The 27375-nt window shown below is 43.5% G+C and overlaps 1 protein-coding gene across 8 annotated transcripts in view; it reads right to left on the bottom strand.

The window, feature by feature from the left end:
- The window catches only part of Elf2 (E74 like ETS transcription factor 2), a 69377-nt gene that overhangs the window by 20692 nt on the left and 21310 nt on the right, over positions 1–27375 (bottom strand). Inside the window, exon 2 of one of the 8 annotated variants that reach the window (XM_048333798.1) lies at positions 19748–19903. The exons of 4 other annotated variants lie outside the window; for them this stretch is intronic. Coding sequence is in view for 2 of the 4 variants with exons in the window: in XM_048333796.1 (XP_048189753.1) it covers positions 3460–3517 (58 nt within the window). In the remaining 2 variants the exon portion in view is untranslated. Of the gene's footprint in view, positions 1–3459; positions 3791–19747; positions 19904–27375 lie in introns of those variants that run through there. 3 more of the 8 variants (XM_048333797.1, XM_048333796.1, XM_048333795.1) reach the window with 3 other exon arrangements.

The raw sequence follows: 27375 nt of genomic DNA, 5'->3' as shown, positions 1-27375 counted from the left end.
ATTGATGGGTCTTTTCAAAATGGATACAAACTGAGCATTCCAAGTCAGAAAATGTGAAATCCTCTGTAGCTTATGCAAACACTCCAAAATCTAAAAATGTATGAAAACCAAAACACTTCTGTCTCAAGTATTGTAGATAAGAGATGCCAACTTTTACTAGGTATTCCAGAAACAAGATTTTCAATTACAAATTTCATGATAAACTTGGACAAAATTACAAATACTACTTTGGTCCATGAAAAGGTTTAGGGTTTATTTCCAGAAAAATTACCTCCTCCTTTAATAACTGCACTTACAGCAAAATTTCTTTCATTTTTCAAATTTAAAAACAAAACTACAGGGAAAAGGTGAAGGGCTATATATCTGGAGATAAGACCTTGCTGCCTGGGCAGGTTGAACTTAAGACATTCAGGTCTTGGATTCCTGAATAGCTAGGATTATAGGCGGAAGCCATCAACACTCCGCTCAAAATATTTTAAACTGAAAATTCTCCAGGAACTCCAGACCATAGATATAGAATACCTTCACGAGAAATACTACAACTCAATCTAAATTATGAAAATTGTATCACAAAGATGGGATTGTGGCTTAATGGGTAGAGTTCTCGCCTAGCATGCATGAAACCCTGGGTTCAATTCCTCAGTACCACATAAACAGGAAAAGCCAGAAGTGGCGCTGTGGCTCAAGTGGTAGAGTGCTAGCCTGGAAGTGGGGGAGTGGGGGGAGGACCAAGCTCAGCAAACCGCAGGACCGACAAAAGATAATAATAAATTGTATCATAGACTTACTCAGCATGTATACCTAGTTTCAAGTTTCAATTTGGCACACACTTGTATTTTCAAAGACTGGACAGCCACCACGTGTGTTGGTAGATCATGCCTGTAATCCTAGCTATTCAGGAGGCTGAGATCTGAGAATCTGTTTAAAGGCAGCTCAAGCAGGAGTGGTCAATTAACTACCAAATGGAACTGTGGCTCAAGTGGTAGAGCATTAGCTTTGAGCAAAGAGCTTAGTTCAAGCCCCAGGACCAGCATGCCCGAGCACACACACACATTAACAGGTTTCATTTTCCTATTTTCATAGATGTCCATACTTAAGAGACCATATTCACTTCACTCTGAAGTCTCAACCACAAAGTATTTTTAAATAATAATGATTTGTAATGGTACTTAAAACTTTTCTGGCAGCACTAATATTGGCAACTAATGAAGTACAAATACATAACATTTACATTTTAAAGGAGGAAAGTAAGTGTCCTTTGGCACCTTAACATATCCAGTATCAGTGATATTAAGTGACTTCTACCTGGCGTGAAAAAGTTAAATGAGCCACATTCAACTTAGAGCACTTCACCTCTACAGGTTTCCATGAATGTCACTCATTCTAGGCTAATCACCAACACATTTCTGCCATTACTATAAGCTATTTTTACATTAGATTTCCATCTTGTCTCCTCACACTTAATGACTTCCCTTAAGGAGATAAACGAATTCACTGTGTCCTTACAAACATTTCAAATATCCCTCTGCTCATATATGAGGGTGGAAATTGGCAGCAATAAAGTCATGAATCTTACTGGATCACCTTTCCTCCCTCAACTTTCTAAATTCACTGAATAATACCAGTCTCAAATTTCTTTTTCTAAAATAAAGCCAGCATAGGCGCTTCAGATTACACAAGCATGACTTAAAGAACAGTCTGAAAAGAATTATATGCAAAATATATTCTTTACAGCACATTATAATCGAATGGGAAACCTTAACTTGTGTATTCATCAGTGCATTCAGAAGAGCTAGAAAGTGAATTCATTTTAGAAAACCCTTTTCAGAGCCTGGCATGCAGCTTACTGGCAAGGAGAGCGCTTGCCTACAGCATGAAGGGAGACCTGGGGTGCAGATCCCAAGCACCTCAAAATAATAAACAATAATTGAAACTCTTAGAAAAGGGCAACACTTTTGTATCTTGAAACGAAAGATGTCAGTGTGATGTGCATTCCCAGCAAAGTATTGTACAGGTTACATTTGTTCTTACTGTTCCGAGAGCACGTTAAAAAAAAGAAAAGAAAAAGAAAGGCTCAGCAAAGAAACTAAGCTCTCAGCTTTGCAGCAATTTCCAAGAGCTCTGCTTCTGGGGCTATGTTAAAGAATGTCCCACAAGCACTCCTAACCACGGGGAAGTAGCAGCTCTTCCACGGAGCGCCTTCCGTCCTCGCCCACATTACCCCTCCTACAACTGGAGCACGGGGACCCGGTAACGATGATGATCACCACACACCGCGGCGCATTCACTCATGGCACTTTATCCCCGCGTGTCACTTCAGGTGCGGGTCGGACCGGGAAGCCACCGTGCCTGTGCGGCCGGACGCGACCCCGAGCCGGCGCGTGGGCGCGGGGTCCCCACTTCAGATGCCCGGGTCCGGGTGGGGAGGGCCCCCCGCCCCCGCCCCGCCGAGTCCTCCGCGCGCGGCGCGGCACGGCACGGCACGGCACTGGCGGCGCCCACTCCCGAGCGCGCGGCTCGTGCCCTTCCGCCGCGGCCCGGCCGGCCGGGGCGCCGCACATCCCCCACCGCGGCCACTTCCGTGTTTACACTCCCTCTTCCCTCCAATTCCATGCGTACATTGTCGGCCCCGCTCCCGCCCAGCGCTCATTGGCCGGCGCGGGCCGCTCGTCCCGCCCCCGCCAGCCACCGTTCTTATTTGGAACCACTCAGCGCGCAGATTGGAACCCCGGCCTGTCAATCCCGCGGCTTCTGTCCTCTCCCAGGCGCTTCCGCTATGGTGGGAGGGTTGGGGGAGGGGAAGGGGCTCCTCCGGGCAGAGGCGAACCCGGGGCCGGGGCGCCCTCGCCCCGCTCCCCGACGTCCACCCATGTTTACAAAGACAAGCGCCCGCGGTCCGCGGCGCCCGCGCCGAGCGCGCCCCGCACGCCCCCCCCCCCGGTGTGACAGCCCGCCCGGCAAGGGCAGACCCCGGTCCTCCCCACGCCGGCGGCGGCGCCGAGGGAGGGAGGCGGGCCCGGGCCGCGGCGCGGCGGCCCCACGCCGGCCCTCCCCGGGACCGTTAGTCGGGGCCGCGTCCGGCGCCGGGCGGCGGCCCGGCCCGCCGGCCCGTGCACGCGGAAGCGCCGGTGCGGGCGCGTCGGGGCGGCCTCCCCGCAGACAGCGTGGCAGGCGCCGCCGGCCGCTCACTTCCTGGTTCCTGACGGCGCTGCCGCGCGCGCCGGCCCCGTCCCCAACTTCGCCGCGCCCCGCGGCGGCGCCGGGCCCGGCCGCGCGGTCCCCAAGGTGATCACTTCCTGACCCGCCGCCTCCATGACGCCCCCCCACCGCGCCCCTCCCCACCCCGTCCCCGCGGCGGCGCGGCCCGGCCCGGACGCGGCCCCGGCCCCCGGCCCCCCGCCGCCGCCTCGTGCGCCCGCCCGCTGCACCGCTGCACCGCGGGAAGTTGCCCGTCCTCACCGGCCCGGATGAGCAGATCCAGCTGGTTCGTGGGCCCCTCGTGCAGAGACGTCGCCATGTTTACCCCGGGGCTGCAGCTGCTGCTTCACATTGACTCGCGCGGCGGGCGGGCGGCGGGCGCGGGGGGAGGCGGGACCGCGGCCGGAGACACACGCCGAGGGCCCGCACCACTCACGCCCTCGCACACGCCCCGACGCCCGGATCCTTGCGCGTCCTCCGACAGGAAGCGGCGGCCGGGCGGCCCGCCTCCCGCCTCCCGCCGCCGGGCTGGAAACCCCTCCACCTAACGGCAGGGCCGGGCGACGGCAGGGCCGGGCGGCGGCGGCGGCGGCTCGGCGCGGCTCCGCTGGCGACGCGATCCTTCCGCCCCGCGCCCAGACAGGAAGTGCGGACGCCGCCGAGGGCGCCGCGCCGACACCTGGGGCCGCGGCCGCGCGCCGAGGGCGCCCGCCGCCCGCCCTGCCCGGGGCCCACGCCCCCGGCGGGCGCGGAAAGCGGGGCCCCGCCGCCCCCCACCCCACCCCGGGCCGGGCCGGCGCGCACGGGAGGCGCCGCCGAGAGGGAAGACAAACTGCCGCCAACTTACGGACGGGGCCCGCGGCCGGGAGGCCGAGGCGGGCGCCTCCCGGCTTCCGTCTCCCCGTCCGTGCTCACGGGGCGCCGCGACCCCCGGGGCCGGGCGGGGTGGGGGGGACCCGCACCCCAGCTGTGCGTGCGTGCCGAGGGACCGCCACGGCGCGGGGCTAGGGGCCCCGGCGCCCGGCCCCCCACCAGCTTCCCCGTGGGGTACCAGGGCGCGCGCTAGCCCGGGACCCGGGCCTCCCCGCCGGGCGGACTCCGGTGACTTGACCGTGCGGCTCAAGAAGAAAGCAGCTTTTCCAGCACGGGAAAGCGCGTTCGAAATGCGATTCACCTCTACCGCGCCGTTTGCTTTTCAGAAATACCTTCACATCCACAGACAAGGCCAGAGGGGGTGCTGTGGATCAAGTGCAGAGTGCTGCCGGCCTTGAGAGAAAGGAGGCCAGGGGCAGGGGCAGGACTGGAAAAAACGAAAACCACCCAGGCACATCTTGATAGTGCATGTGCTCTACTGCTCGCTCCTCCTGAGCGAGAGTCCATGCTGTCCTGAGAACAGAGCTGTACACTTCTTCATGGGCCTTCCTTTACGCACACGACACAGAGAAAATAATACACAAAGTCTGCGCGATGTTTCCATGTATTTAAAGCTCTTATGAAAACAAATCTCCCTGGAAGTTAGCCCGGCTACCATGAGCAAGTCTACCAAAGCCACAGGTACATTTCGGGGATGAAAAATGCCAGGAATAATAAAGGAGGCTGCTGGCAGCATAGACGACAGACAGAGACTTCCAGGAAAGCAATGGGGCATGTATCACAACTGAAAGGAGCTCCTATTTTCTGACATAGGAATTCCCTTTTTGAGGACTATCCTGAAGAAAATAAAAAAGATCCGTGAACATTTTTTTAAGCTAGGCTCAGTAGCACAACCTGAAATCCAAATCCTGGCATTCAGAGCCACCCTGTACAACACAGAGGGTTCACCATCCCCTGTCTGTCATCCATGCATTAGTTACTCTGGCAGAACAACATGCTACTGGCATGGTAGATACCACCTGATCCAGGCCCCAATTCCTTTTTTTTTTTTTTTTTGCCGGTCCTGGGGCTTGGACTCAGGGCCTCAGCACTGCCCCTGGCTTCTTTTTGCTCAAGGCTAGCACTCTGCCACTTGAGCCACAGCGCCACTTCCAGCTTTTTCTACATATGTGGTGCTGAGGAATCAAACCCAGGGCTTCATGCATGCAAGGCAAGCACTCTACTGCTGATCCACATTCCTAGCCTCTCTCCCCCCCCCCCCCATTCCTTTTTGCTTTTAATTTTCAAATAGGGTCTCCCATTTATGCCTGGGTTTAGTCTGGACCACAATCCTTCTAATTTGTTTCCCATATGTCTGGGATAACAAACATACCTCCACTCTCAGCTTTTTATTAGTTGAGAAGAGGCATTTTTGTGTGCAGGATAACTTCAAATCATTATCCTTCCAATCTCCACCTCCCAAGTAGTTAGGATTACAAGCATGAGTTGCTACAACCAGCTAAAACCTCATTTCTTTTTTTTTTGGCCAGTCCTGGGCCTTGGACTCAGGGCCTGAGCACTGTCCCTGGCTTCTTTTTGCTCAAGGCTAGCACTCTGCCACTTGAGCCACAGCGCCACTTCTGGCCATTTTCTGTATATGTGGTGCTGGGGAATCGAACCCAGGGCCTCATGTATACGAGGCAAGCTCTCTTGCCACTTAGGCCATATTCCCAGCCCTAAAACCTCATTTCTTAAGAGAATATATTTGATGTTTCTAGACTAGGTCTATGCTGAGAGGATCAAACCCAGAACCACACTTAGACAAACGAGACGTAGCAACATCCCAGCCCCTAGAATTTTTAACAAAATATTAAAAATATAGACGCAGCAGGGTTTTTTTTGTTGCTAAAGCTGGACTCAAATTCCAGGGCTCAAGTGACCCTCCCACTTAGCTTCCTAGGTGCTAGAATGACAGGCATTAACCTCTGTGCCTAAGGGGCATGGGTTATCAGAGGTTTGTAATGGCAAATTATTGTTAGTGAAATGTACAAAATGGCCCTTCTTAGACTCTCGGAGAGGACCAACACTCCAGAAGTTAAATTTTCAAAAGGAGCCTTGCTCTGCACATCATAATTAATTTCAGGGCATGGACCACGCAAATCTTTTTACGGGTAGGGACAGTATAAGCCATTCTGAATGCATACTTAACAGATACAATTTAACTTTGATTCCTTTTTTGTTCTTTTTCCTGTCCTGGGCGCTTGGACTCAGGGCCTGAGCACTGTCCCTGAGCTGCTTTTGCTCAAGGCTAGCACTCTGCCACTTGAGCCACAGTACTATTTTTGAGTGGTTTTATTGGATAGAAGAGTCTCAAAGACTTTCCTGCCTGGGCTGGCTTCAAACCTCAATCCTCAGATCTCAGCCTCCTGAGCAGCTAGGATTACAGGCGTGAGCCACTGGTACCCAACTTAACCTTGATTCCTGTTTTCATCATTTGACTAGACTCTCTGAATTTGTTGATTCTGTGCTTTATGATTTAGACTAGGAAGGCACTCCTTCAACTCTATCACCACTCTTACACTGTCAACCAAATAGTACAACTAGTCTTTTCTGATGGTGTTGCACAAATGATTGTTTAAATCACACTTATGAAGTGCTCATGTGTGCATGACACACTGCAAAGGGTTGAAATAGTTAATGTTTCCTATATTTTAAGTAAAATTATGACAACTGACTTCAAGCATTCTTTATTATCATTAGAGAATATGTAGTGACGAATACATTGGAATTTTTTTTAATTCCTGTGAAATTTAACATGAATATGTAATTCTTATTTAGCATATTTATAGGAAAAAAGGAGAGAACCTTAACATATTCTAGAAATATGTCCAAATTCGTTTCTTTTAATTCTAAAAGTGATGTTTAGAGTGTATAATTTCTTGCTCCTGCCCCTACAATAATGCCTGTGCTCTGCATCCTAACCACCAAACATGTTTCTGACCTAGGGCCTATGGGAAGCCTTCTCTTTGTCTGGTTCTGGTGATTGCCATCACCAGAACTGGTGTGTGTTTTTCTTATTATTTTCTTCTCAGAAAACCCTTAAATGTGTCTGTTCATTTAAAATACAATCCTGGGCTGGGTGTATAGCCTAGTGGCAAGAGTGCTTGCCTCGTATACATGAAGCCCTGGGTTCGATTCCTCAGCACCACATATAGAGAAAACGGCCAGAAGTGGCGCTGTGGCTCAAGTGGCAGAGTGCTAGCCTTGAGCAAAAAGAAGCCAGGGACAGTGCTCAGGCAGAGTCCAAGACCCAGAACTGCCAAAAAAAAAAAAAAAAGAAAAGAAAAGAAAAAATTGTGCTTACTGCCTTACATATGAAACTGTAATCCCTCTGTGCTTCACTTTGACAATAAATGGGGGAAAATAAATGGGAATACACAGTTAAAAAATAATAAAGTACAATCCTTAGCTATCTTCTCTCTTCATTCTCCACGCTTCCCAGAATTCATACTGCCCACCCAGAGCTCTTAATGTTATTTCTGTGTTGACTCAAAACTCTGCATGGCCAGACTTGATTTAAAAAAAAAAAAAAGAAACTATAGATCCTAATGTGGTAAGGGTCTTATCTGGGTAACTCACTTAGATGTAAAGCATTGTTATCTACAAATGTTCTCTGTGTCTGCTACCAATAATATCATGACCTCTGCAGCCTAGAAACTGGAGAGGTTCTATACTCCTATCTCAGGAACTCATACCGCTCTTGAGGGAGATTCAAAACATTCAGCAAAGACTAAGAAGTAATATTCTGAATAGACATATTGCTACTCCCTTCTGAAAGCCCCACAACTCCTTTAACATTTCCTCGTTTAGTTAAGTGTCTTATTTCCCCAAGAAATAACACATCTATGGATAAAAATAATATCCTGGATACTACTACTACCGAGCCCCACACGCAGCACTGCATCGAGTGTTGAATTCAGCGTGCAGCCTTCCACCCTATTCCTTATGCTTCTGAGCGCATGTGCACTTATATAAAACTTATGTTTGTATGTGTATCACTGAATAATAGAAAGTATTTGCATATTTTAGATGTCATGATACAATATATGCCATTCTTTTTTTTTTTCCAGTCCTGGGCCTTGAACTCAGGCCCTGAGCACTGTCCCTGGCTTCCTTTCTGCTCAAGGCTAGCACTCTACCACTTGAGCCACAGCACCACCTGGCTTCTTCTATATATGTGGTGCGGAGGAATCGAACCCAGGGCTTCATGTATGAGAGGCAAGCAGTCTACCACTAGGCCATATTCCCAGCCCCAATATATGCCATTCTTAATTATACCTTTACTCAAAATCTATTCAGTCCATATTCATACATGTGGATATTAGTTATTTGCTTTGTAAATTCTACACAGCATTCCAGTATATGAACTGACCCTGTTTAATTCAGCAAATCTATACTGGAAGTAAAGTTGTTTCTAGTTATTACACTTATAAATTATGCTAAAATGTTTCATCTCTGTGTTTGGTCATGACTGTTATAGTCTCTCCACAGTATATACTTACAAGTACATTTTTTTTAAACTACTGGAATCTTAAAGTTAGAGAGTAAGTTCATTTGACATTTTATGTTTCTCCAATTTGGCTATGAAGGCACCACATTCTTGTCAAAACAAGATATAATCACTTTAAAATTTCTGCTTCTTGCCAGGCACTAGCGGACCGTGCCTGTAATCCTAGCTACTCAGGAAGCTGAGATCTAATGACTAAGGTCTGAAGACAGCCTGGGCAGGAAAGTCCAAGGGACTCTTATCTCAAGTGGTAGAGGCTACTCTTGAGGGGGGACACAAAACCTAGAATCCAATGGCTCACACTTATAATCCTTGCTACTCAGAAGAATTACATCTAGGGAGTATGGTTCAAAGCCAGACCAGGCAGGAAAGTATGAGACTCATCTCTAACCACCAAAAAGACATAAATGAAACTGTGGCTCAGGTGGTAGAATGCTAGCCTTGAGTAAAAAAGCTCAGAGACAGAGCCAGTCCCTGAGTTCAAGACCCAGGATTGGCACAAAAAAATTAAAATACAGATTGAAAATACATATACATAGATAAAATATAGAGTACTGAAAGAGATAGATAACCCCAGATGATAGAACAAAAATAATAAAATATCATTACAATGACAAACAAATATAAAGCATTACAAATAATGACATACTAATAAAGTTGACCCAGGTGCTGGAGGCATGGCTCGGCTGGTAGGTGGAACGTTAATAAAGCATCAAGTACAGAGTTCAAGTCCTTATCTTGGACCAAAAGAAAAAAAAAAAAAGAAGCTGACAATCATGAATGTACCAAAAAAGGAAAGAAGGTGACATACATGAAATGTACAAGTTCCTAGAGAATATGAAATTTCCTATGGTACACACACAAGTAGAAATTAAGTGGTTAAAAAAAAGTAAATAAAAATATAGTGTAAACCATCCCTTCCATTAAAAAAAAAAACCTAGGGTTTAATTCCTTCTTAGGAAAATTCTAGCAAATGTTTAAAATCAATTCTTTTTCTTGGCCAGTCCTAAGGATTGAATTCAGGGCCTGGGCACTGTCCCTGAGCTTCTTTTGCTCAAGGCTAGCACTCTACCACTTGAGCCACAGCGCCAATTCTGGCTTTTTCTGCTTATGTGGTGCTGGGGAATTGAATCCAGGGCTTCAGGCATGCTAGGCAAGCGCTCTACCACTAAGCCACATTCCCAGCCCTAAAAGCAATTACAAGAACTAATGGCAGAAAATAGAAGAGAAAAATAAATGCAAGGCACTTGGGTTATTTTATCAACTGCATAATATTTTGATTCTAAAACTACATAAGGACATAGCAAAAATAAAATTACAGTCCCATATCATTTATGAATATAGATGTAAAGGTCTTTTTCTTTAGCCAGTCCTGGGGCTTGGGACTCAGGGCCTGAGTCCCTGGCTTCTTTTTTGCTCAAGGCTAGCACTCTACCTCTTGAGTCACAGCACCACTCCTGGCTTTTTCTATATATGTGGTGCTGGGGAATCAAACCCAGGGCTTCATATATAGGAGGCAAACACTCTACCACTAGGCCATATTCCCAGCCCTAAAGGTCTTTTTATTTAGAGCAAAATGACAAACATTCTCAAACTGCAAGGAGGGGTCAACATCTGGGAATGCTTCTACTTACTAATCACATTAATAGATTAAAGGAGAAAAAATTAAGTTTATCAAAGGCCCCCAAAACACCTCATAGGACTCAATTAACACAAAGACAAAAAAATAAAGAGAAAAGAAAAGGCGGACATTACTAAAACCTGTCACAAATATTAAATTTAAAATGGAAATTTCACGTACTCCCTTCAGAGTTAGAAATAAACCTATAAAGTCCAGAGGCAACACCACTCATTAACAAAATACTGGAGTTCTTCACCAATGGCCTAAGAAACCGGGGGAAAAGGGTAACTGGAAGGAGGAAATAGGAGGGCTGTTGTTCCAGCTGAGCTGGTCTTAGAGCAGTCAGCTCCCAGATGACCCAGAGATGATCACTAAGAGAGAGTAAGCCATGTCCATCTCGGCATAACCATGTAACACAAGGCCCAAGAGAAAATATCTGGTTCTTATTTCAAATCAATACATTTAGGGGTAGTTGTTACACAGAACTAGTCCATCTAAGTGAGGAGGATGAATATCCATTATAGGACAGGAAGAAAAGTAAGCTGTGGTGGGTATTTATCACAAGGAAGCAACTGAAGCAACTTAAATATATAAAAGGCAACATGCATGGGTATTAGGAAGAGTACTTACTAATAAAAAGCAGGAAACAATATAGACACCGAGTATCATTAGAAATGTCTATCAGGCTTGTAGCCAGTGGCTCATGCCTATAAGCCTAGGGAGTTCAAAGTCTGCCCACGCAGACACGTGTAGCTCAAGTGGCACAGCACCAACTATGAGTGAAAAAAGCTAAGCAAGAAGTCAAAGCCCTGAGTTCAAGACTCAGTACTAGGGGAGGCACACGCATGCGCGCACATGTACACACACACACGCGTGCACGCGCACACACAGCATATATAAATAGCACTAAGCAAAATTACACTAAATATGTCAGGCTCTAATGGTTCACACCTCTAATCCTAGCTACTGAGGAAGCTGAGATCTGAGGACCTCAATTTGAAGCCAGCCCGGGCAGAAAAGGCCATTAAGACTCTAATCTCCAATTAACCACTTAAAAACTGGAAGTGGAACTATGGCTCAACGTGGCAGAGCAATAACCTTGAACAAAACACTCAGGGACAGAACCCAGGCCCCGAGTTCAAGCCCCACCACCAAAAAAGACAAAATTAAATTGGATGGCCATCTGAGATCGAGGCATATGTGACTCTTGTATAAAGATGAAAAGGAGAGCTGGGAATGTGGCTTGGTGGTAGAGTGCTTGAAGCCCTGGGTTCGATTCCTCAGAACCACATAAAACATTTGAGTGCTATGGCTCAAATGGTAGAGTGCTAGCCCTGAGCAAAAGCAAGCCAGGGACAGCACTCAGGCCCTGAGTATAGGCCTCAGTCCTGGGGGGGAAAAAGGTGAATAGGAATAAGTCAACAAAAAAAAGTATGAAATAGGAGTCTAATTTGTTATTTATCCAAATACATAAAATTTAGCCAACGGTCGGTCCCTCCTTTCCTCATGATTTATAAACAGATAAACTGTAAATGAAATGTGGGTGTTTGCATACTGTTTCTGCATACTCCATCTTACTATATTATTTGTGTGCAGGCTAGCACATTTTAAATTTTCCTATAGCTTTAGAACCAGTCTTTGTCTCCCTCTCCCTCCCCTCTACCGCTGTCTTTCTATCTCTGAGAACCTCCTGTGAGCTACACACACTCCACCACTGAATTACACCACAGACCAGGAATCATTCTTGTGTAGAGTGAACTGCCCTTTTGTTCTTTTGAAAAATTACCTAGACTATATTAACATCTTCATTAGAAAAGAGTTTGTCAGCCTGGCGTTAGTGGCTCGCACCTATAATCCGAGCATCTCAGGAGGCTGAGATGGGAGATCAAGGTTCAAAACCAGCCTGGAAAGTCCATGAGACTCTTTTTTTTTTTTTTAATGGTTTTGAGCGTTTAATGTAGTATATATACACCATGATCCACTTATCTCCAATTAAACACCAGAAAACCGGGAGTAGTAGTGTGCCTCAAGGTGGTAGAGTGCTCAGTGCAAAAGAGCTGAGGGACAACACCCAGGCCCTGAGTTCAAGCCCTGTGACCAACCCAAAAAAATAAAATAAAATAATTTGTCAAACTTTACCAAACACAAACACCTTGTAATTTTGACTGGAATTGTGTTGAACTTACAGATTAATTGGAGAATAGATTTACCAAAATAGTTCCCATGTGTATTTATGGATTAATGATTAAAGGAATCATTATTATGTTCCACTTAGATTTTTCTAGTCCTTCTTCAACAAACTGTGCATTTCATCATTTATCTTCCTCCACAAAACACTTAAAATAACTGTTAGCATGAAGGGATTGCATGTTATGGTTATATTTACTCCTATGTAACTAATAAATCATCTGTTTTAATTTCACAGTAATTTTCTATTTTCATACTGGAAAAGTTTTAAGGTTCAGATTATACTAGTTTCACAAAATGAGTTTCTATGAAAATGTGTCTATGAAGTGATTTAAAGCCATCCCATGAATTGTATAAATCTGAGTGTACCTCACAGGTTTCATCTACGTGAGTATGAGATACACAGAACATAGGTAAGACATGTAAAATTGAAACTATTGATTTGTTTAGGTCAATTGGTCATTTTTTAATCTGTCTACAGTTTCATCTATTGCATTAATTTTTGGGGAGTTGTTTTTGTTGTTTTGTTTTGCCAGTCCTGGGTCTTGGGACTCAGGGCCTAAGCACTGTCCCAGGCTTTGCTCAAGGCTAGCTAGCACTCTACCACTTGAGCCACAGTGCCACTTCTAGCTTTTTCTGTGTATGTGGTGCTGAGGAACCGAACCTGATTTCATGCATGCTAGGCAAGCACTCTGCCACTAAGCCACATTCCTAGCTCAGCATTTTTTATTTTTATTTACATTACATTATTATACACATCATGTCTCCTCCATCTATCTTTTGGATGTTTAAGACCAATGTTCTTCTTCCTTCTCATCTTCTTCAGGTTATGTTTACATTACTTTATGTAAGGGTCAACACAGTCTAGTACCACTGTACCTTTCTATTCTTACCTCCTCAACCATATCTATTGCCTCTACAAAACTTAAACAGGCCACACCGGTGGCTTATAATCCTAACTACTCAGGAGGCCGAGATCTGAAGGTTGCAGTTTAAAGCCCACCACAGGTAGGAAAGCCTGTGAGACTCTTATTTCCAATTAACCACCAGAAAACTGGAAGTGGTGCTGTGGCCCAAGTGGTAGAGCTCTAGCCTTGATTGAGCTGAAGAGCTCAGAACAGCGCCCAGCCCCAGGGTTCAAGTTCAAGCCCCATGACTGGGGAAAAAAAAAAAAAGAAAAGTAAACAACCTGGTTAAGCTACACTGCTACTCTAAATAAAATGCAAAAATCTTCGTACTCTGCTCTCATTCATGTTGTCTTCTCATTCTCCATTTAACAAATACTTTCCCAAGAACGTATCAGGTTCTTGATTCAGCGATTCCAATAAAGGTGACCTTTTTATAGAGCACATTGTAGAAATATTAAATAAGTACAGGGCTGGGAATATGGCCTAGTGGCAAGAGTGCTTGCCTCATATACATGAAGCCCTGGGTTCGATTCCCCAGCACCACATATATAGAAAATGGCCAGAAGTGGCGCTGTGGCTCAAGAGGTAGAGTGCTAGCCTTGAGCAAAAAGAAGCCAGGGGCAGTGCTCAGGCCCTGAGTCCAAGGCCCAGGACTGGCGGGGGGTGGGGGTGGGGGAAATATATATATATATATATATATATAAACACACAGTAGGGGAAAATGTTGTAAATACATGAATTGAGAGAAATTCAGTGGTAATTTTGGCCCTCTGTAACAGGGGTTCCACCTCATTGGATTAAACCACCATGGATTAAAAGTTTTGGAAAGGGCTGGGGATATAGCCTAGTGGCAAGAGTGCCTGCCTCAGATACACGAGGCCCTAGGTTCGATTCCCCAGCACCACATATACAGAAAACGGCCAGAAGCGGCGCTGTGGCTCAAGTGGCAGAGTGCTAGCCTTGAGCGGGAAGAAGCCAGGGACAGTGCTCAGGCTCTGAGTCCAAGGCCCAGGACTGGCCAAAAAAAAAAACAAAAAACAAAAAAAAAAAAGTTTTGGAAAAACAACTGCACCTGTTCTGACCATGTACAGACTTTTTTCCCTTTTTTTCCTCACTAACATTCCCTGAACACTACAATGCAACAACTATTTACAGAAAACTTTGTGTATGGGTGTGCCAATTGTAAGGCTTGAACTTGGGGCCTGGGCTCTGACCCTGATCTTTTGCTCTAGCACTTGAGTCACAGCTCCCCTTCCAGCTTTTTTGGTAGTTTAGTAAACACAAGAGTCTCACAGACTTTCCTACCTGGGCTGATTTCAAACCACAATCCTCAGATCTCAGCTTCCTAAGTAGCTAAGATTATAGGCTTGAGCCACTGGCTCCCTGCTTATTCACAGACTATTTATAAAGGTATTATAAGTAACCTAGACACAATTTAAATACAGGAGGAGGATGTGCATAATTTACATGAAAACACTATGACATTTTATAAGGAACTTGAGCATTCATAGATTTGGGTATAGGAAGAATGAGTCCTGAAACCAATCCATCACAGACACCAAGGGACAAGGAAATAAGTCAAAGCAGCTCCTACCTCCTAACCAATCCTCAAACTGCAGTTTCAGGAACATACAAGTGCCACCAGGTGGCACCAAACTACAGCCAGAGATTGTACAAACTTGGATAACTTAGAGTAAATGCTGGAACCTATTGTACATACTTCTTATTCCTTATCTGTGCACAATGACTCAAGGTCGCTTCATTAAATTAACAATAACGTCACAATTTATGTAATTAAAATTTTTGGAATTTATTTACTACCTCATTCAGAAATCTAGTGTATCACAAGCTGTAGGCAAAGAAAGAAAAAGGGAGGAAGGGAGGAAGGGAGGGAGGGAGGGAGAGAGGGAGGGAGGAAAAAAAGGATGAGAGTTGTTGGTATATAACAGAAGAAAAAGTTCCCAATATCCCAATATCAACAATAACAATAAGGCTCTCCAGGTGTTAAAATAAGATGAAGCTTCTATCAGTAAAGCACAAGCTTTATGGTATCAATCCCTCCCTCAAAGCTAGCCTTATGCCATATTTTCCTGCCCAGTTCCAGGGGGGGTGGGTAGGGGGAAGGCAGCTATCTAGAGACAAAATGCTTTCATGCACCAAAAAATCATGAAATAAAGCTAACTGAACAGTAAGCCTGGTTACTGAAAAAAAAAACAAACTGTTCATCCATTTCATAGAATACCATCCTAATTAGGAGAATAAACTAGACCCATATCACAATTAATTCATGAATTTACAGTTATTATAAAAATCTAGTCTGTATACCTATCTTTTTAGAACATCCCCACTAAGAGGTATGTTATTTCATGTTGTCAAGATACAACTCCCACTCCACTTTGGAACAAATGCCTGTTCCAGGGGTATAATCACTATCCACTTAAATCTCTATAAAAGTGAGAACAACACATGAGAGATCATGTCAAAAAATTGTTGTTATGCTCAAAGATCACTTCCTTTGGGCAACTAAAAAGCATAATTCTATTTTAAAGACGTGTTATATGATGAAAACAAAAAATCAGAATAGTAGGTGCCTTAAGGAAAAAGGGAAAGAGAGTATCTTAGAACTGGATACACAAAGGGTCAGATACTGGCCAATGTTTTGTTTCCTTTTTTGGAAGTAAATACATGCATTTTTTTTTACAAGTTTTAACTGTCTTATACTATATTTTTAAGAGAGTCTCCATTATAAAGCCCTCTTATATACATTCAGTTGTACAGGTTGAAAGTATAGCTCTTCCAGATATAATTATTCTTATGGTATTGACTGTGCCACCCAAGGCCCAGAATACTGACTGTCCATGATACTACTGGAAGTAAACCAGCAACTTTTTGCATTGATGAACAATACGAAAGGGTTTCAGGATACCTTTTCCTTACAAGTTAGTTCTCAGAAACATCAGAACCAAAAGAAATACTTTAATATATGCTTCATAGTCCAAATGATCAAAACAGTATTTCTACTATATAACTTAGAGACCATCAGCTTCGATAAATACCTAACAAATTCAACTAACATGCATGATGTTCAATCAAAACTGGCTATTGCGAGTCTCATGTAGGACTTTAAGACCCACGTGTTACACAGATGGGAATGGAGAATGGGTGGGGACAATGATTCCTCCTCAGCTTGAAACAGCATTGTACCAAAGAACCCAACTTTTTAAGTCTAAGTAGAAATCATGGCTGGCTGTTTATCTATCTAAATCTCTATCACTTTTAGCTTATTATAGTTATACAATAGGAACACCTATAGCCCAAATCTATAGACACGTAATTTAATGGAACAGAAATAGTAAATAACATGCAGTTATGAGGAGGAGCTAAGGAGTTCAGAGTTGATTTTAGGTAACTTTATTTACTGAGCCCAAGGCCTCAGGAACACAAGGAAAGCACTTTATCTCTTGAACCATGCTCTTTTGTTATTGTTTTATTTTTGAGATAGGGTTTCATTAAGCTTATCAGGCTGGTTTTGAACTTGCCAACCTCCTGCCTCTATCTCCCAGACAGCAGGGATTATAAACATAAACTACCATACCTGACTTAGGTAAACATTTGAATGTCTTCTGTTTTCAAATATAGTTCTATTTTGAAAACAAGTAAATTTATATTTTATATTGTTATTATGAAGGTGATATTCAGAGGTATTACAGTTAAATAATCCAGGTATATTTCTTTTTTCCTTTTTAATCAGTCATGGGGCTTGAACTCAGGGCCTGGGCACTATCCCTGAGCTCTTTTTTGCTCAAGGATTGTGATCTACCACTTTGAGCTATAGTGCCACTTCTGGTTTTCTGGTGGTTAGCTAGAGAGAAGAGTCTCACAGACTTTCCTGCCCAGGCTGGCTTTGAACCACAATCCTCAGATCTCAGCCTTCCTGAGTAGCTAGGATTATAGGCATGCGCCACCAGCACTCAGCTAAGAGTCCATTTCTTTTTGGACAATGCCACCCTTCCCTCACTCTCTCCCTCCCATCCCTCACCCACTCAGCCCTTGGTTTTTGAGTCAGGATCTCAATATGTAACTCAGAAGGGCCTCAACTCACAATCCTCTTTCCTCCATCTCTAGGTCCTGGGATCCCAGACAAAGGCTGCCCTATCAAGCCTGCTTCACTCTGACAGGCCTAGCAAACTGAGACAATGCTTTACAAGACCTCAAGATAAGATTTTTTCTTGCTGGGTGCTGGTGGATTATACCTGTACTCCTAGCTACTCAGGAGGTTGAGATCTGAGGATCACAGTTCAAAGCCAGCCCAGGTAAGAAAGCCTATGAGACTCTTATCCTCACTGAACTACAAGAAAACTGGTAGTGGAGCTGTGACTCAAAGTGGCAGAGCACCAGCCGTAAGCACAAAAGCTCAAGGACAACGCCCAGGCCCTAGTTCAAGCCTCATGACTGACAAAAACATGTATTTTTTTCTTCATCTTTCTAATTTCCTTTCCTCTTTCTTCCTCATACTACAAATTCTAGCGATAATAAATCTCTTGAAGCAACTTAAATAACTGAAAGAGCAGCTCTTTACTTTTGGTCACTATTGTCTCCTTTACACAATCAGTCATCTGAACAACACATAGCTAAGTACAATAAAAATCAATGGCAGGCTGGGAATATGGCCTAGTGGTAGAGCACTTGCCTGGCATACATGAAGCCCTGGGTTTGATTCCTCAGCACCACATATATAGAAAAAGACAGAAGTGGCGCTGTGGCTCAATGGTAGAATGCTAGCCTTGAGCAAAAAAGAAGCCAGTGCTCAGGCCCTGAGTTTAAGCCCCAGGACTGGCTACAAAAAAAAAAAAAAAAATCATCAGGGCTGGGGATATGGCCTAGTGGCAAGAGTGCTTGCCTCGTATACATGAGGCCCTGGGTTCGATTCCCCAACACCACATATCCAGAAAATGGCCAGAAATGGTGCTGTGGCTCAAGTGGCAGAGCGCTAGCCTTGAGCAAGAAGAAGCCAGGGACAGTGTTCAGGCCCTGAGTCCAAGCCCCAGGACTGGCCAAAAAAAAAACAAACAACAATGGCTATTTTAAAGCCGTTGGTTGGATGGTTTTTCAGCATACTGATCCCAGAGCCCTAAACTTGCTAGGCAAATACTTTATCATCTAAGCTAATTAAAGGACCTGTTTTAAAATGATAGTCTGAAAAGCACGAGCTTTGTTTTTTTTTAGAGCACAGGATGCCATTAAAAAGTGACACTTGACCAGGATAAAATTCTATTCATTAAATGCTAAAGTAATTTAAACTATTTTCTCCACAATTGAATACCATATAATTAGTTTGAACACTCATTAGGCAATATGATCTAATGATCTTGATTTTTATTTTTGTCAGTTGTGGGGCTTGAACTCAGGGCATGGACACTGTCCCTGGGATGTTTGGGTTTTTATTGCTCAAGGCTAGCTCCACCACTTTGAGCCAGAGCTCTACTTCTGGTTTTCTCGTGGTTAATTGGAGGTGAAATCTAAAGGCCTTCCCTGCCCAGACTGGCTTCAAACAGGATTCACAGTTCTCAGCCTTAGGAGTAGCTAGAATTACAAGCCACCAGTGCCCAGCTTTGGCCTAGTGATTTTTAAATGACAGCAAAGAATTTAGAGAGCTTAGTAACCAAAAGAACTTCCACACTATAACTCACCCTCATCTTCCCTATTTTAGTATCTAATGTCTACAGATACATCTTAATATCTAAGTCCAAGTAAATAGAGAGATGTTGGGGAAGATTCATAACCATTTCATCAAATGTAAGATGCACATTTTTCACATTTTGACTTATCTAAAATGGGTCTGTATCTTAAAATCGATGGCGTTTTAAAATGTTAAACAGTGCCATCATTTTCCCCTACTGATATAAAAGTACTGTTACTTATGAGCATTAAGATACTAAAACATCCTTTCAATAATGTTTTCTGATTTGAGTAACTGTACAATTAAAATTCGAATTACTCAAGAATTAAAAACTTCATAAACATAAAGCTCACATTTTACCATTTTGGAAAACCTATAGCTAATGGAATAAAATAGATAATTGGGAAAAATCATCCTTTAAAACTTTAAGGAAATGTCTACAGTTTAGAAGAGGAAATAAAAGGCATGGAGATGGAGGGGAAAGACTTGCTGATGTTCAGTCAGCAGTAGCTTCGAGGAATGAGTCCTAGAGCTTTATCTAGGACACAGAGAGGAGGAGAAAGGGGTAACTCAAATGGCCAACTGTTGGGAGGAAAGATACTATTTTATGTTTCTTCTCTCTTTAAGAAGGAATCATTGTCACCCTTCAGACAAAAATATGAGAGTAAGCAGATGAGATAATCTTTATGAAATACAAAGCTGCAAGCATTCTGAATGAATTAAAAACAACCTACCAGCATTGTCTTCCTCTGGCTCAATCTGTTTCACCTGCAGGGGTCCTAGGGTAGGGGCTCCTTTTCAGGTCCCCAGTTTTTCATGTCCATCTTCTACCTCCCTGTGGCAACAATATTTTCTAATTACAAGAGTCCTTTGTGCCACAGGGAGGGTTTCTGAAGGTACAACAAATACAAAAGTTATCACAGCTCAGCAGCAAGTCAAATTAGTCTTGACATTTTTCAAGAGAAAGAAATTTGGCTTCTTATTTTTCAAAAGAAAACCTGATTGGATTTTCATAAACTGTATTTCAAAACCTAAACTTTTTTAACAATGCTGCTTTTTTATTGAATCATATGAAAAATTCCTGCATTCATCTCTTCTGTATCTTTAAATACAAATCTGTTGTTCACTAAGTTGTTTTTTTTTAATTTACCTCCTAATTTAACTGTAAGAACAATGTTTTAGTATGTGTGTGTGTTCATGTGCCCTTGCACTTGTGCATGCGTAAGCACACATGTACTTGCTTTGGTTTAGGAGTTTGGGGATTTTTATTTTGGCAGAACTGGGGTTTGAACTCAGGACCTTGAGCTTGGTAAGCAGTCCCAATCCACTTTCAATGATGCCTCATTAAGAGTCAAAGTCCGGGCTGGGGATATAGCCTAGTGGCAAGAGTGCCTGCCTCAGATACACGAGGCCCTAGGTTCGATTCCCCAGCACCACATATACAGAAAACGGCCAGAAGCGGCGCTGTGGCTCAAGTGGCAGAGTGCTAGCCTTGAGCGGGAAGAAGCCAGGGACAGTGCTCAGGCCCTGAGTCCAAGGCCCAGGACTGGCCAAAAAAAAAAAAAAAAAAAAGAGTCAAAGTCCTGCCAATGCTGATCAAAAAAAAAGACAGATGTTGGAAGCTTAAAGGATCACTTCACAGCCAATGTTTATTAATAAAAATTAGTTAAGTGTGCTTATATTGTACAACATGAGGTAGTAATACTTAAAATATATTTTTTTAAAAGAGAGAAGAAAATGTAAAGAAAAAAAAAGCAGCAGTCTTCTGGGTATGGTGGGATATGCCTGTGGTCTCAGCTGGGAGAACAATGCAGAACTGCTTAAACACAGAAGTTTAGGGACAGCCTGGGCAAAAGAGACACATCTCAAGAAGAAGGAAGAAGAGGGAAGAAGAGGAAAAGGAAGAGGAAGAAGAAGAAGAAGAGGAGGAGGAGGAGGAGGAGGAGGAGGGGGGAGGAGGAGGAGGGGGAGGAGGAAGAGGGGGAGGAGGAGGAGGGGGGAGGAGGAGGGGGGAGGAGGAGGAGGGGGGAGGAGGAGGAGGGGGGAGGAGGAGGAGGGGGGAGGAGGAGGAGGGGGGAGGAGGAGGAGGGAGGAGGAGGAGGGGGGAGGAGGAGGAGGGGGGAGGAGGGGGGGGAGGAGGAGGGGAGAGGAGGCGGCAATTAAGTTTTTCCTTATTAGTAAGATTTTGTTTCACCAGGCACTGGCGGCTCACAGCCTGTAATCCTAGCTACTCAGGGCACTGAGATTTGAGGATCACCATTTGAAGCCAGCCTGGGCAGCAAAGTCTGTGAGACTTTTATCTCCCAATACCTACCAAAAAGACAAATATGGAACTGTGGTTTAAGTGGTAGAGAACTAACTTTGAGCAGAAAAACTAAGAGACAGCACCAATGTCCTGAGTTTATGCCCCAAGATTGGTATGGACAAGCACACACACAAACACAAAGATAATTAGATAAATTGAAATTTTTAAAAAAATCCAATTATCACCATGAAGCAAGCCTCATCTCTAAGTATGACATCATTATAGATCTGATATAACACTTTAGATGGTCATGTTTATTTTGGATAACTACCTTTTCAAGTTAAATAACATTAAGGATTTAATACTTAGCATATTAAACAAAAAGAAAATATACTTGAGGACTGGGAATGTAGCTCAGTGGTAGAGTGCTTGCCTAGCATGCATGAAGCCCTGGGTTCAATTCCTCAGTACTACAAAAACAGAAAAAGCAGAAAATGGCACTATGGCTCAAGTGGTAGGGTGCTAGCCTTGGGCAAAAGAAGCTCAGGGTCAGTGCCCACACCCCAAGTTCAAGCCCCAGGACTGGCCAAAAAAAAAAAAGGAAGAAAAGAAAATATTCTTGAAATTTTACATTTTACATAGAATCTCTCTCTCTCTCTCTCTCTCTAGCCCAGGCTCACCTTAAACTGGAAATCCTCCTGCCTCAGCCTCTCAAGTGCAAGAATTATAAGCAAGGGCCAACCAAACTAACCAGTATTTCCTAACTGCGATGTATTTAACACTGCAAAAGAAAAGAATACAACTGTGTTCCAGGGTGATTTCACGCTAAGTGGAAGTACACAAGAATAATAATGTAAGAATGTGGCTAACTCCACATGGTGTAACAGAAGGTTGGAAAAGAAGAGTGTTTAATGCAGTAGCAATAGCTGTGGAAAGTTTCAGGTAGTTGGGCCTAATGAGTAATACCTGAGTACACTGAGGAGTAGCTTGGAAACATCAACAGCCCATGTCTTGCAAAAGGGCAGCAGGAAAAGAGCTCAGAGAATACAGTGCTTTGAGCAGAATGAGCCAGATTATGAAAGGTATACTTCTAGACAATTCAATTAGTAAATTCCACTGCTTTTAGAAAAAGAGTGGCTCTTAGAATCTAGCAAACAGTTCAACAGAATGGTAAATGTACATGCCAGAGCACGCTAAGTTTAGGAGGAATTACAAGAACAAGTACATACTGAGAATATCAAGCATTTGATTTTTTAAAAAAAAGTAAAAGTGAAATAAGGGAGGAAAATGTAACAGAGATGTAAACAAAATTGAATGTTCTGATTAAATGTATAAAAGACCAGTCCAAATTTGAAGGTATACAGAAAGGTGTTAATGAAGTCAAGGAAATCCTTGTACAAGAACTATAGTATTTATTTTATGGAATCTTTACAATTTTGAATTCCTATTTAAGACAGTAAAATATGAAAAAAAATCTGCTAAGTGATAAAAAGTGAAATTTGAAACCAAAACTAATGCATAACAATATTTTTCCCCTTGGTACTAAAGACAGGCACTTAAGAACACTTAACTTGAGCTCAAAAAGTAAGGAATTTCCTAACATTTGATTAATCTGACTCTCCTTCCTGTTTTTCAAAATACAAGCATTCCCAACGGTTCATTGCTTAAGTCTATGTCCTTTTTGTTCTCTAGCACAGGGAAACAAATATAAAATTTAAATATCTTCCCTCATAGGGAAATCTCTTAAATCCCTTTTCCCCTGGAGACCTGATTTGTTTCCATGGCATCAAATAAAGGTGAGTCCCAGATCACCCTCAAATCATCCAATCTCCCTGACTTTCATTACCAGGCTTTAGTTAGATAACCTGGACATCTCCCATTTGCCCCATATCTATTCTCCACCCTTTTCATCCTTCTCTCTGTCCCAGGAAAATGACTTCATCAACAGGGCTCATTTGGCTTCCAATTGGGCTTGGTTAATGGAGTGTTTTAACTAGGGATTAGAGTGAGGGAAGAGAGTAAAATCAGGGAATTTAAGCCCCTGATTCCCTGGATTCCCCTTTCTGTGGAATGCCTGCCAACTATCTGTGTCCTTTTTTGGTATTCTACATAGCCCTCCCCTCTTCCTGGAGCTGGAGCCAATGGACAGAAACATGTCTGTCACTGTTTGCCGGAGTGCTTCCCTCTCTTATGGGATCACTATGCTCATCCACCTATTCCTAACTAGCCCTAGATCACGAATCACCCTCGTCTGGATACACCTCCTCTCCTAGGATAGCATTCGGACTGTACTTTTATGTCTTTCTAAATACTTAAACATGCCTTATTAGATGCTTTGATTCAACTCAGATTCATCCTATTACCAAACTTATCTGCTTCCCTTCTTCAAATCCCCACGAAAACATCATCATCACTTGTGGTCAAAACAAACAAGGAAACTTTTCCTACATTCGCTTCTCTCCCTTGTTATAAGTCCTTGCTAGATTTTACACAGCAGTGCTGTTCATGTGCGCTCCTCTGTTCCTGTTTCTACTACTTTGGTTTAATATTTCTCAAATCATCCTTCAATTTATACAACAGCTAGTCTCCCTGCTTTATTATCATTTCCCTACAACTTACCTATATCCAGAGATACTAATTCCACAGTACTTCTACCTGTAAACTTCTAAGTCATTCTGCTTCCTTCTCTGCTTAATTACCAACTCTTGAGATTCAATCAAGTTTGTGTCATTTTTTGTTGGTGGCAGTGGTGGTTGTGGGGCTTGAACTCCTGTCCCTTAGCTTTTCTGCTTGAGGTTAGTGCTCTACCAATTTGAGCCACAGCTCCACTTCTGGTTTTCTGATAGTTAATTGGAGATAAAGAGTCTCATGGACTTTCCTGCCCGGGCTGGCTTTGAACCACGATCCTCAGTAGCTAAGACTAGAGGCACGAGGCAGCAGCACCCAGCTGTTCATAAAAAGCATGTTCAAATGTCTGTAGAGACTCTAAGAAAGGCCTCTCCTCTCACACCTCACTCACCCCACTCAGCTACTAGCAGGCTCCCAGACTGCAGGGCCTCTGCAGGCCTGGGGAAGATGGGGCAGGCCTGACGGACACAGGGTCACCTTCACAGTCACTAGCGCTCCTCAGTTACTAAGGCTGAAATTACAAGCAACTTAGTACAAAATGTAAGAGCATTAGGTGAATACATAAAGCTCTGCGAAAAGTAATGTAGACTTTTCACGTACAAAGAGGTAAACAAAGCAAAACAGCTATAATTACTTTAACGAAGTGAGACTCCCTTTTATACGTGAAATAATGAGGATGATAGATGCAAAGCAATCGGTGGTTTTAGTGTCACTGAATAAAATGAAAAATGATTTTGGTATGGATACATACATATGCAAATACAAAAATGAAAGAAGAAAAACTTGACTGGAAACTCACAGCGATATAACAGATTATTAAACCTAATCAGGAATTTCTTTTTCAGCCAGTCTTGGGGCTTGGACTCAGGGCCTGGCCAATGTCCCTGAGCCTCTCTGTGCCCAAGGCTAGTGCTCTACCATTTGAGTCAGAGCGCCAATTCCAGCTTTTTCTGTTTATATGGTACTGAGGAATGGAACCCAGGGCTTCAGGATCGCTAGGCAAACAGTCTACCACCAAGCCACATTCCTAGCCCAGGATACTTTTTATAGTGATAAAATCTAAATTAGAATGTAAGAGCATTCCAAGAAGTGCTTCCTAGATATAGTCAAGAAAACCTTCTTCTATGTGAACATCCATGGTTTGTTTTGCTTTTTGAGACGGGGTCTTCCTATGCAGCTCAGGGTGGTCTCATACTGGACTTAGCCTCTCACATGCTCGGATTACAGGCATGGACAACCATGGCTGGCTCTAAACAGATTGTAATCCCTCAATTCACTAAATAAAAACTGCCATCTTATAAATACTCCTTTGCTTTTCTTTCCACTCTTTCCCAAAATCTATGCACAGTTGAAATTTATTTACATACTTTCATCACCACAAAAAGTGGGCTGACCTATTATTACCTAACTAGAAATATGCATCAGCTAAGTAAGGTGACCTTTATTCTCAGTACATGTTCTAGAAATCTGACAAATGAAAATTCAGATTTGAATTCATTTAAAAGTGTATTATTGGGGCTGGGGATATAGCCTAGTGGCAAGAGTGCCTGCCTCGGATACACGAGGCCCTAGGTTCGATTTCCCAGCACCACATATACAGAAAACGGCCAGAAGTGGCGCTGTGGCTCAAGTGGCAGAGTGCTAGCCTTGAGCGGGAAGAAGCCAGGGACAGTGCTCAGGCCCTGAGTCCAAGGCCCAGGACTGGCCAAAAAAAAAAAAGTGTATTATTGGCTAGGAATGTGGCCTAGTGGTACAGTGCCTGCCTAGCATGCATGAAGCCCTGGGTTCGATTCCTCAGCACCACATATATAGAAAAATCCAGAAGTAGTGCTGTGGCTCAAGAGGTAGAGTGCTACCAAGAGCAAAAAGCAGCCAGGGACAGTGCTGAGGCCCTGAGTCCCAAGCCCTAGGACTGAGGGGAGGAAAAAAAGTGATTCTTTAAGACTCAAATAGAAGATCATATTTCCTGATTTAAAATCTCATCTACAACTACTAACAATCTTTGTAAAGTAACATTAACTTATAAGCCAGAATAGAATTAAACATGTAAGAAAATCCTAAGGTATTTTCATATAAACTTAGAATAATATATGTGATATGCTAGCATTTCCTTTTATAGTTGAAGAAAAATAAATAAAATAATAAAACACATTATCAATTTTTTATCACAAAGTAACTGTTCTTTGACCCCAACTTCCCATAACCCCCCCTTTATGGAAATAACAATCACTCTTATCTGTGCCCCGCAAATTATATTACCACCTTCCAAGTTTAAAATGACTGAGAAAATTAAAGCACTTTAGTAGATTATATTTACTGTCCTTTGAAAAACAATGTTCCTAACCTAAGTAACATAATAAAAGACTGTCAATTGTTAGACATTTGGTTAACCTGCTCTGGTGTTTTCATATACTAAACATTCCAATTTTCCTGGGGCTTGGACTCAGGGCCTGAGCACTGTCCCTGAGCCTCTCTGTGCTCAAGGCTAGCGCTCTACCACTTAAGCCACAGCACTGCTTCTAGCTTTTTCTGAGTAAGTTTACTGAAGATAAGAGTTTCGTGGACTTTTCTGCCTAGGCAGGTTTCGAACTGCAATCTTTAGCTCTTCAGCCTCCTGAGTAGCTAGGATTACAGGTGTGAGCCACTGGCGCCCAGCAGTATTATAATTTTTAAGTTTCCAATTTGCTACCTAAATCATTTTGTGTGTGTCTATGTTTATGTGTGTGTATATATGTGCGCTGGTCCTGAAGCTTGAACAAGCTCAAAGCCAGGCTGTTCTCCCTGAGCTTTGTTGCTCAAGGGTAGCGCTCTGCCATTTGAGCCACAGCTCCATTTCCAATTTTTTGGTGGTTCATTGAAGATGAAAGTCTCATGGGCTTTACTGGCTAAGCTGGCTTTGAACTGTGATCCTGACAGATCTCAGCCTCCAAGTAGCTAGGACTGCAGGTGTGAGCCACTGACAGTCTCTCTCTCTCTCTCTCTTTTTTTCTCATCAAAACATCAAACAAAACTCAAAAACTGGGGCTGAGAACGTGGCTTAACAGTACAGTGCTTGTGTAGCATGCATGAAGTCTTGAGTTCGATTCCTCAGCACCACATAAACAGAAAAAGCCAGAAGTGGCACTGTGGCTCAAGTGGTAGAGTGCTAGCTTTGAGCAAAAAGAAGCCAGAAACAGTGCTCAGGCCCTGAGTCCAAGGCCCAGGACTGTCATTAAAAAAAAAAAAAAAAAAAAAACTCAAAAACGTCAAACAAGACTTTTACACTTTTTTGTGAACTACTAATGTTTCCTTTGGTTTTGTTCCTATACAAAATCAGTAACAACATGAACTCCAGCGAACTATTCCATGTAACACAAGTGACTGTATTAGAGGTAGGTATACCTTTTTCCTCTAGAAGAAAATTAATCTCTGAATCAACACTCCTATCTTCAGGGTAGGAAATTTCCCCAACTCTGAGAAAGTATATATAATGACTACTGTGAATCAGGC

The sequence above is a fragment of the Perognathus longimembris genome, chromosome 24 (genome assembly GCF_023159225.1).
Source record: "Perognathus longimembris pacificus isolate PPM17 chromosome 24, ASM2315922v1, whole genome shotgun sequence".
Taxonomy (NCBI): Eukaryota; Metazoa; Chordata; class Mammalia; order Rodentia; family Heteromyidae; genus Perognathus; species Perognathus longimembris.
Note: the sequence above shows the minus strand (reverse complement) of the source record. Positions and strands in the feature narration are given on the sequence as shown.